Source organism: Polistes fuscatus, unplaced genomic scaffold, assembly GCF_010416935.1.
Source record: "Polistes fuscatus isolate 324 unplaced genomic scaffold, CU_Pfus_HIC Scaffold16, whole genome shotgun sequence".
NCBI classification, from domain to species: domain Eukaryota; kingdom Metazoa; phylum Arthropoda; class Insecta; order Hymenoptera; family Vespidae; genus Polistes; species Polistes fuscatus.
The window spans coordinates 3503970-3516100 of record NW_025113064.1 but is presented as its reverse complement, the minus strand read 5'-3'; the positions used below and the strand labels follow the sequence as shown (position 1 = coordinate 3516100).

The 12131-nt window shown below is 30.2% G+C and overlaps 2 protein-coding genes across 3 annotated transcripts in view; one reads left to right on the top strand and one right to left on the bottom strand.

Moving 5' to 3' along the window:
• The window catches only part of LOC122514893 (leucine-rich repeat-containing protein 4B-like), a 94362-nt gene extending 93449 nt beyond the window's left edge, over positions 1–913 (top strand). For both annotated transcript variants that reach the window (XM_043632012.1, XM_043632011.1), the window contains exon 3: positions 391–913. The gene's annotated coding sequence lies outside the window, so the exon portion shown is untranslated. The remainder of the gene's footprint in view (positions 1–390) is intronic.
• LOC122514992 overlaps positions 1–12131 on the bottom strand; it is a gene marked incomplete in the record, with an annotated part of 39495 nt that overhangs the window by 9836 nt on the left and 17528 nt on the right. Inside the window, 2 exon segments of the mRNA XM_043632127.1 lie at positions 7537–7688; positions 8333–8569. Of these exon segments, the coding sequence (XP_043488062.1) occupies positions 7537–7688; positions 8333–8569 (389 nt within the window).

The window sequence follows — 12131 nt, the reverse complement described above, 5'->3', positions numbered from 1 at the left end:
TATAGTATAGTATAGTAACTATATATAAATGCACGTATAATATATCTGTATACGTACAGGTGTATGCATATTTCCGATCGTTCCATTAAAACAGGGGAACATTTAACGCCAATGCATACGTTTTATTTCTTCTAATATAAAATCGATTATAAAATAAAATGTCGTTATTCTACATATAAACGCATAGGTTGAGTTAAACATTTTTCCTGAAAAACATTGTCGACTATATTTGGACATAAAAATGTTCATTGACCGATTAAAATTGTCTTTATATTTGCTCTACTCAATTTATTGTCGACAGGACCGAATACAATCGAACAACCAACCCTTAATTGCAACCCCGAAACGCACAATCGTGAATTTACACCTATTTACCTTTTTTTTTTTTAGACGCAAAAATTGGATGAAGGTCACAATTGAAGCCCGAATCAACCCTACGACTACCCCGTTTGTCATCAGGATCGATCGTTCCTATAAACTTAATGTAAACTAAAATGTAGACTTAATATAATGATTATTAATTTGTGTCAATAAGAAAAATCACGTAAATGTTTAATTAACGTTTAAATATAGCTATGCTTGAATAATCAAGTTTGAATAAGGTACTAATGTTTCATACCTGTTGATTTGTTTGAATATGTTGTCTTTTTTAATCATGGAGAGTTTAGTTAAGGCCTACTCGATGTAAGAGACAAACGTATGAAGCTCACGAAAGAAAAAAGTTGAGCACCCCTGTTCTATATGTCAGCATCGTCGAGATATATTAGGTGGTTGAATTAATTCGCGCTGATTACTAATAGAGGTCAGTAGTTGTACTATTTTAAAATGGTCAAAAGTGAGCGTTGGTGTATACGAAAGTACTGTTAATAAGCTGTAATAATCAGTGTGGTACATTAAATCGAAATGAAAAGAACACAACTTTTTATTGCATTGAAAATGTCCCATTTCGTAGGAAAAAAAAAGAACATTTGCGGGAAGCATTACTTAACTGCTTTTATTCGAATAAATCTGCCGGTGAAATTCATCGTTTGCTAGTGGAGGTTTATGGGGGAACATGTTCTATCTGGAACAACTGGCAGGGATAAGTTCGGACGATTTAAAGAGAATGATTTTGACGTTAATGACAAAGAGTACCCTGGTTAGTCGAAAAAGTTTGAATATGGTGAATTGGAGGTATTGTCGGTAGAAGAACCAATCGAATCATTAATGTTTAGCGCTACCGATTACAATTATTTCATTTGAGTCGATCGATGAAAAAAGAACGCTCGAATTACGTCAAAAACATGACCAAATGATTTTTCTCCGTGACAATGTTAGATCGCGTGTTGCAAAACCAATAAAGAAAATCTTGGAGAAACTTGAATGAGATGTCTTATCCCACCTGTCCTATTCATTAGACAAGGGATCGGAAACCCGTATTTGGCTCTTTGCTGAACAAAATGCGGCATTTAAATTTTTCATAAAAATCTGTTGCGTCCATCATAGAACCGATAGTTATCCCAAAATGAAAAAATCAATAATGCGTCGGTAAAGTAAATTAAAAAAAGAAAATATGTATGCATAAATAACGCTGTTAGCACTACAATATTCGCAATACTATAACCGTTTCAGCATACGAACTTCTATCGATTATTCAATATGTTATAATAATTCAAATGCCAGGATATTAGTTCTCGAAATTTGGACCTTATTTGGATACGCATACAATAATTGTGAACAATTTTTCTCATCGATGAACAACATTAAAAGCAAACATAGAAGTATACTAACTGATACAAGTTTAAAAACGGAACTGTATCTAAAATGCACGAAGTACACTACAAATTTGACTAAATCGGCAAAGAACATCCATGTCCGAAAATTGCATTGAATGTGAACTGAAATAAATAATTGTAATATTATTTTGACAATACTTTGTTGTGTTTACATTTACACGAATAAAATAAACATTTACAAGAAATTGTCGTTTTATTTATTGTATCCGCAAAAATCAAAACCTCTTATAAATAAACGTAAGAATTTTTTGGAAACTTGCATCCGTATCATATGTGTTTTTAAATACTGAAATACTGAAATCGAATTCAAATTGCAGCTCCTCAAATTTGATTTTGCGTACGTTTATTATTGAAATGACACTTTCTTTTCGAAAAGGGCTCAACTTTTGCACTAGACGTTGCTCCTTCAGATAACTATATGTTTCGTCAGATGCAACATGGCTTTTCCAAGTAGCATTTTAGATCTTCCGAAGATATCAAAAAATATTTCGAAATTCAGATAGCTTTAAAAGAATCTCAATTTCCCTAGTATGGAATTCATGTGTTATTCGAAAAATGTATAAAATGTGGTATCTTTCGAAGTATTCTACTTAGAATAAAATATTATCTACCGTTATTTCAAAATCAATATTGATTCTTGTTGCAAAAAAAAAGAAAAAACTACAAAAGCAGAAAAAAATAGTACGAAAATGAAATTAACCATCCAATAGGATCCATCGATCATTGTCTTCACGGAAACAATAGTTTTGAAGATTTATGCGCGCTTATGCGAGAAGAAGGTTGCTTAGTTGGTCGGAAACATTTTCGCGGAAGTAGATTTATTAGTTGGGACTCTTGGCTAGTGGCAGGAAAGGGAGAAAGAGAAGAATAGATTTGTGAGTACGCCTATGGCAATGCACCAATGCACCAATGCACTTTCACGCCTATGAATTATCCTCGCGTTTTCGAATGATCGGCGACGAAGCGACAAAGCGACGACGGTTATTTTGCATTAGCATATTCCTTCTTCATAGCCATCGTACCTTCGTACCTCTTAACGTCAAAACTTGGCCTACGAGTCATTACATTGGCGTAGAACCTACATAAACCTTATTAATATCCCCCATTTTCTGATACCGATCAGTTGCTACTACACTAAATGACCTTACATCGACGTATAATAATTTGTCCGAGAGTGTGTGTGTGTCTGTGTGTGTTGTGTGTGTGTGTTGTGTGTGTTTGTGTGTTTAATTTTTTTTTATATATATTATTTTTCACTTTTCGTTGTTTTCTTATTAACAAATCGTTCAAATCGTTTCTATTCGTTTAATTTTAAATTGAAAATTAATTTCTATTGATTGTTTTTCTTTTTTTTAAGAACGAATACAAGAAAAATGAAGAAAAAGGATACCTTCGGAACCGATAGGAAATTACCGGAGAAAGAAAAAGTAATATTTCGAGAGATTAATTATAATTATATCGATGGTTCGTTATCGCTCGGAACGTGACGGCACGAAGTGCAAGAACCCAACGAATAATTTCCTCGTTCTGGAGAGGGGCGGGGAGGGGGGAGGGGGAGGGGGAGGGTGGGGGAGGTCGGTCAGACAAATTAATATTCACTTTGCGATTCTTCTTCCCCCGTACGTGCACACGCAACATTTGCGAATGCAAATAATAAGGTTTGTAGTTGAAGATAAAAATTGCATTCCTTTTTCTTCCTTTCCCCCCCCTCTCTCTCTCTCTTTTTCTCTCTCTTTCTATCTTTCTTTCTTTCTGTTATTCTTACAGTTAAGGTCAAAAGTCTTCTTACTAAATTTTTAAGATCATTTATTCTTTTTTAATAAAACATCATTATATTAAATAAAAATATCATTATGTTAAATGTTAAAAAACACAAAAATAAAACTATTGTCATTAAAAAAATTAAAAATTTTAAAAAATTTCTTAAATTTATTATTATTAAACATCCAACAATTCATAAACTCATTAAAATTAAATAAAAAGAATATAAATCTGTATAAAATAAATTTATTCCACCAATTAATAAATTTGTCGAATAAATATTTAAAAAAATCATTATAAGAAATATAATAAAAAAAATTATTAATTTATTAAATTTATTATTAAATAAAAATAAACCTATTCTAAAATAGGTTTATTGTTCCAACGATAACATTCCATGAAACTACAACCCTAATTGCGAACCTATAAAAAGCTTTTAATGGGAAACAAAATTGATATTTAAAAATCAAGTAGGAATACTTTCGACTCACCCTATAGAAACCAAAGAAAGTTCAATTTTTCTATTCTTTTGTTTCTTCTTTATCGACGTAACGGTCGGTACAAAAAATTCTCGACCGTTTGATAAATTTTTTTCTTTCCAATTTAATTCCTATCATTTCTCTCCCTCTCTCTCTCTCTCTCTCTATTTCTCTCTCTTTCTACCCACGAGAAATAAATGTTATCTTTTATATTATTTATTAATGTTATTATCTCCGACCATGCGCGGGCGTTATTTTAACGCGAACAAATTTACTTATTCAATTATTAAAACGTTCATATATTATTAATTTAACCGAAATTTGGTTTGTAAAACAGTAAAGATAATAAAATATATTTACACCAGGGGTACTCAACCTTTTTCCTTTGCGGTAAGCATACTGGCGTCGATTGAAAATCGATGATTCAAGGATTATCGGGTTGGAAAATAAACAAACAATTCGCAATTAAATGCAAAATGGCCGACATCTGATGTTCGAATGTCGAATATAGGAGAGTAAGGTTTTAGAAAAAAAACATGGCAGCTTCCGTGACGTCATCCTCACCAATTATAACCTCAAAAAATTTTCTAAACAATAATATTGAAAAGAATAAATATATTATCAAATTTTCTAGTACAATATTTGGTTTCTATTTATAAATATTATTCGTTAAAATGTAAATCTAACCTAATTATAATTATATTTATTATATCAAGCCTCTTATTTATAATTATATGTACAAAACTGTTGACATTATAAGCTTTCAATTGCGAATAATCGTATTTTAGAATTCCCATGCCAAATAATCGAGAATTGTGAAGCAGGTTTCAATTGTGACCGTCAAATATTTTTAGCTTAAAAAAAAAATGGCAGCTTCCGTGACGTCATTCTCACCAGTTATAACCTCAAAAAATTTTCTAAACAATAATATTGAAAAGAATAAATATATTATCAAACTTTCTAGTACAATATTTGGTTTCTATTTATAAATATTATTCGTTAAAATATAAATCTAACCTAATTATAATTATATTTATTATATCAAGCCTCTTATTTATAATTATATGTACAAAACTGTTGACATTATAAGCTTTCAATTGCGAATAATCGTATTTTCGAATTCCCATGCCAAATAACCGAGAATCAGGTTTTAATCGTGACCGTCAGATATTTTTAGCTTAAAAAAAAAGAAACATCTGATTAGGTGGGCCGGACCGGTTTGCATGAGACCCGTGAACCACGGGGTTGGGTCTGACTGATCCGATCTACAGGATACACCCATCATTCCGTGAAAGAAAAACAAAATACAACAACAAAATGGCAAAATGAAAAAGATCAAATTCTTAATGTAAAATGATGGGTACGTCAATGGGTCCCCGTAAGGTACTTATGAAGCAAAGATTCACCACGAGGCTTTGGCTCGCGGAGCTTTTCCTCTGAAGCTTTTGCCTAGAAAGCTTCGAAGCGCATATACTGTCTCGCATCTTCGACAGTGACTTCGAGTGGCATTCCAGCTCTGCTTTAACGACACTTTGACGAACGTCTTTACCTCGTCGAGAGAACCTACTCCGAGAGAATGCAACGACGAGCTTGTGATTCCCCTCCCTCCCCCCTCCATTCTTCCTCAACCCACCCCACCCCTGCCATTTCCACTTCCACTTCCACTTCCACTTCCACTTCCCCTACAACGAATGCGACGACGACGACGACGACCATCTCGAGCCAAGAAGACGAAGCAAGCGGAAGTACCGAAAATATGAGAAAGGGAAAAATAAAGGAGGAGAAAAAAGTTTCATTTTAAAAAGAAACGAAAAGAATAAAAAAATAATATGAAAGATAGATAGCAATAGAATGTTGGTAGATCATCGGAATTCATATTTTATTGGAAACGATCGAGGTAAAAAAAAGATTACAAACTTTTGAAGAATTTCTTTCGAAAATAATCATTGATTTTACTTTGTAAGAATTCTGTTTTTTCTTTCCTGGTTGAGATATTTCGTTAATTTATTTTTGTAATATATATATATATAGTAGATAATACGAGTTTTTTTAATGTAAATTCCTATAACACGTTGAATGATATTGCGACTACTAATTTTTCTTTTTTCATGTAACGCGAATTCTCGTACAACGCTGTATATGATCAAATTTATGAATCTCTCGTATTTAAAAATTACATTTGCTTTAATTGAAATCTACATTTTTGTTTTCATCGTTAGTGATTTTTTTCTTTTTTATTTTTTTTGGGGAGGGGGTTTGAACGCTGTTATCAAGAATTGTTTGCGAAAAAAGAATTTTCTTAATATATATTATACTTATTATTTTAATATAATAATTATAAAAAGTAGAAAAAAGAAATATAATTACATTATACGAGATTAATTTTCATACAACGTGATTTCTTATAGCACGAATTCATAGAACGCGTAACATATTAACCGCGTTATGTAGGAGTCCACTGAACTACAAATCAGGGTAAAGGTAAAAAGTGTGCCTAGGTGAATGTAATAAATTAACTGCGTTCGAAGTATATACACGTCGATCCAAAACTTAATTTCGATACAGTTGACGTGTATACTCGTCGTTTAAATTAAACAATTGCAATTTATTAAAACAAATTTTTAATTTCAATAAGTAGTAATTAAAATATTATTTAATGGTATGTTTTATTTGTATTACCAATAAAACTACTCCTTACAATCAACAGGAAAATTACTTGGAAGATTTTTCATCTGCTCAAGAAATGAAATCCGTAAGATGTCACGATACTGGTGCCATGACCTGCCAAGTGCCACTTTGTGTTGTACTTTACTTTCAAAACTACCACATTGAAATCAACTGAATTTCTTCTTTATGAATTTGAACATTACTTTAACAATTTTTCCATTTTTAACAACAATAATCTTTTCAATTGTTTATTCGATTAATTGTTTATTTCGTATAGAATAAAATTTAACCACGTTCGTCGTTGCTTGATTTTAATTACGCATCCTGTGAAAAATTTTCAACGCTAAAATCAAACTATTACCCTATTTAAATTTTCTTACAGGATTTTTTACAATTTTTAATGCCATTTTGTGTGTCAAGAAATCTTATTGCATAAATGGTATATTGTTTGTTAATAAAATACATGACATTTTGAAAAGGGATCATTTTTAATCGTTATGAAATAAATACAATAGGTTATACACGAAGCATCGGTACGTTTAGTGTGTTAAAACTAAATTCCACAGGTAACTGATTAAATATTACGTAATTCTTTACCAATACTTTGATTAATGATGAAAAATGATTTCAATAAAACCAGGACGTTCTATGAACGTCATCATCATCATCATTATCATCATTATTAGTTATTGTTGTGGTTAGGAAATGTTGCAAAAGGGATTATAGGTTAGGACATGATTTCTCCCGATTTAATTGGATATGGGAGTGAATCATGGCTCGCGTGGGCAGGGTCGCGTCCCTGAAGTAAACCCTAAATTAAATAGGGTTTACCCGCTACCCTTTTATCGACATACCCAGCAAAAAACATAAGAAGAAACCAAGAACCAGGTACAGCGACAACCAAGATGGCGTCCTCGGCGTCCCGATCACCAACAAAACGACACGGTATGCAGGCAAGTATCAACAAATTGCTTATCACGAAGATCAATTTAGCTGGCTCGTGCGTCTGAAATTCAAAATTGATACATTGATACATTGATACATTGATAAATCATTTCAATGGATAATAATAAACGCTTAATATTTGCAATAACAAATTTAACGCGAATTTAATGAATGAACAAAAGAAAAAAGTAAATAAAAAAGAAAAAGAAATAGAGGAAGGAGTATAATAGGAAAGTATACATATATATATCCAAGGATTAGATCATTATCATAATCATGATCATTATCATCATGATCTCGGTAACTCTTATATACGAAAATTTTCTTTGTGGTAATATATCAACGGGTGCATCTCTCGTGACTGGTTACAGTTCGTTGACCAACCGTTTGCGTAACATTTCTTGTTTATACCCGGATCCTTCTCCCTCCCCCTTTCTCCCTGCCCCCACCCCTCCCCCCTTCCTTTTCCTCGTCATCCTCTCCTATCATGTTGCGAGCCAACAGGGTATACTAGCTATTTCGCGATCAAGAAATGTTAGAAAACGTTTCGCGAGATTAAAGAAGATGATATCTTTTCCTTTTCCTCTATTTTTCTTCTCTTTCCTTCTACCACTACTTTTGTCTTATCTGTCATATTTTCTTTTTCTTTTTTTTTTTCTTTTCTTTTCTTTTTCTTTTTCCATTTTTTTTTTTTTTTTCTAATACCAGTTGCTTGAGAAAGGATAGCAAGCCAACGTTGATCATTTCCCCGCCTAGCTGAACGAGAATGTAGCTGAGTACTCCAAGAACGGTGATACACTCAGCCGCGATGCGTGCCATCTCCGTTATCTCCTCCGGCCATTTAAGAAGAACAGCATCCAACTCGGCAGGTCGCAAGTAAACTGCCAGGGACAGCGACGTCAAATGGAAGACCAGGATTACCAAACGTTTCAAAAACTGTAACTTTTGTATAATTCTTCTATGAGATTTTATTGCTCAATAATCTTGGTTTTTTTTTTTTTTATTGTATTATTATACTCTACTGTTGTATCGTAAAACATTCGGCATTATTGTTAGGACGATATACGGGATTATTTCAAACAGGATTGGACACAAATTAAATTTGATTTATTGTTTATCGAACTTTGTGATTTAATAAAATGGTCAGTCGATGTTCACAAATAAATTAAAATCAAAAAGAAATATTTTTTAGGTTAAGTCTTGGAAATTTTGTTTTTCCGAAACTATTTATTTGTTTCTCAATATTTTTCATTGGATAATGAAAAGAAAATGGCGGAATGTCGTTAAAGAATTTCAACACAATTTTTCTATTTTTCTAAACATTTTAATCGTGTATGTATATTAATATAAGGTTATTCAAAAAGAATGGTGCTAAATTAAAGCTGATTCAAACTTTTGAATTCAATAAGATTATCGGTCGATGTTCAAAGAATAATTAAAACAATAAGAAAAAGAAATACTTTCTAAGTTATGTCTTGGAAATTTTGTTTTTCCGAAATTATTTATTTGTTTCTCAATATTTTTCATTGGATAGTGAAAAAAAAATGGCGGAATGTCGGTAAAGAATTTCAACACAATTTTTCTATTTTCTAAACATTTTAATCGTGTATGTATATTAATATAAGTTTATTCAAAAAGAATAGTGCTAAATTAAAGCTGATTCAAACTTTTGGATTCAATAAGATTATCGGTCGATGTTCAAAGAATAATTAAAACAATAAGAAAAAGAAATACTTTCTAGGTTATGTCTTGGAAATTTTGTTTTTCCGAAACTATTTATTTGTTTCCCAATATTTTTCATTGAATAATGAAAATAAAATGGCGGAATGTCGTTAAAGAATTTCAACACAATTTTTCTATTTTTCTAAACATTTTAATCGTGTATGTATATTAATATAAGCTTATTCAAAAAGAATAGTGCTAAATTAAAGCTGATTCAAACTTTTGGATTCAATAAGATTATCGGTCGATGTTCAAAGAATAATTAAAACAATTAGAAAAAGAAATACTTTCTAGGTTATGTCTTGGAAATTTTGTTTTTCCGAAACTATTTATTTGTTTCTCAATATTTTTCATTGGATAGTGAAAAGAAAATGGCGGAATGTCGTTAAAGAATTTCAACACAATTTTTCTATTTTTCTAAACATTTTAATCGTGTATGTATATTAATATAAGGTTATTCAAAAAGAATAGTGCTAAATTAAAGCTGATTCAAACTTTTGGATTCAATAAGATTATCGGTCGATGTTCGAAGAATAATTAAAACAATTAGAAAAAGAAATACTTTCTAGGTTATGTCTTGGAAATTTTGTTTTTCCGAAACATTTGTTTCTCAATATTTTTCATTGGATAGTGAAAAGAAAATGACGGAATGTCGTTAAAGAATTTCAACACAATTTTTCTATTTTTCTAAACATTTTAATCGTGTATGTATATTAATATAAGGTTATTTAAAAAGAATGGTGCTAAATTAAAGCTGATTCAAACTTTTGGATTCAATAAGATTATCGGTCGATGTTCAAAGAATAATTAAAACAATTAGAAAAAGAAATACTTTCTAGGTTATGTCTTGGAAATTTTGTTTTTCCGAAACATTTGTTTCTCAATATTTTTCATTGGATAATGAAAAGAAAATGACGGAATGTCGTTAAAGAATTTCAACACAATTTTTCTATTTTTCTAAACATTTTAATCGTGTATATATTAATATAAGTTTATTCAAAAAAATGGTGCTAAATAAAAGCTGATTCAAACTTTTGGATTCAATAAGATTATCGGTCGATGTTCAAAGAATAATTAAAACAATAAGAAAAAGAAATATTTTTTAGGTTAAGTCTTGGAAAATTTGTTTTTCCGAAACTATTTATTTGTTTCTCAATATTTTTCATTGAATAATGAAAAGAAAATGGCGGAATGTCGTTAAAGAATTTCAACACAATTTTTCTATTTTTCTAAACATTTTAATCGTGTATGTATATTAGTATAAGTTTATTCAAAAGAAATGGTGCTAAATAAAAGCTGATTCAAACTTTTGGATTCAATAAGATTATCGGTCGATGTTCAAAGAATAATTAAAACAATTAGAAAAAGAAATACTTTCTAGGTTATGTCTTGGAAATTTTGTTTTTCCGAAACTATTTATTTGTTTCTCAATATTTTTCATTGGATAATGAAAAGAAAATGACGGAATGTCGTTAAAGAATTTCAACACAATTTTTCTATTTTTCTAAACATTTTAATCGTGTATGTATATTAATATAAGTTTATTCAAAAGGAATAGTGCTAAATTAAAGCTGATTCAAACTTTTGGATTCAATAAGATTATCGGTCGATGTTCAAAGAATAATTAAAACAATAAGAAAAAGAAATACTTTCTAGGTTAAGTCTTGGAAATTTTGTTTTTCCGAAACTATTTATTTGTTTCTCAATATTTTTCATTGGATAGTGAAAAGAAAATGGCGGAATGTCGTTAAAGAATTTCAACACAATTTTTCTATTTTTCTAAACATTTTAATCGTGTATATATAAATATAAGTTTATTCAAAAAAATGGTGCTAAATAAAAGCTGATTCAAACTTTTGGATTCAATAAGATTATCGGTCGATGTTCAAAGAATAATTAAAACAATAAGAAAAAGAAATACTTTCTAGGTTATGTCTTGGAAATTTTGTTTTTCCGAAACTATTTATTTGTTTCTCAATATTTTCATTGGATAATGAAAAGAAAATGACGGAATGTCGTTAAAGAATTTGAATAATTTTTCTATTTTTCTAAACATTTTAATCGTGTATGTATATTAATATAAGGTTATTCAAAAAAAATGAAGCTAAATAAAAGCTGATTCAAACTTTTGGATTGAATAAAATTATCAGTCGATGTTCAAAGAATAATTAAAACAATTAGAAAAAGAAATACTTTCTAGGTTATGTCTTGGAAATTTTGTTTTTCCGAAATTATTTATTTGTTTCTCAATATTTTTCATTGTATAATGAAAAGAAAATGACGGAATGTCGTTAAAGAATTTCAACACAATTTTTCTATTTTTCTAAACATTTTAATCGTGTATGTATATTAATATAAGGTTATTTAAAAAGAATGGTGCTAAATTAAAGCTGATTCAAACTTTTGGATTGAATAACTTTATCAGTCGATGTTCAAAAAAAAAAACAAATAGAAAAAAGTGAAAAAGAACTACTTTCTAGGTTATGTCTTAGAGATATCGTTTTTCGAAACCATTTATTCGTCTTTTGAAGAATGTAAATGATTTTTCTATTATTCTAAACATTTTGAACAAATCTGTACGTATATTTATACAGAGTTATTCAAAAAGTATGATGCGAAATTAAAGATAATTTATTATTTATCGAACTGACGTTATGTATCGAACGAATCACAATGCTATGAATTGATAGACAATCTGCATAAGTTTGTTGTTCATAAATTTGATGCCTGTCTGTATAAACGCGTAAACAGTAGCCCATTTTTTCCCAGACGCGTTTGAACA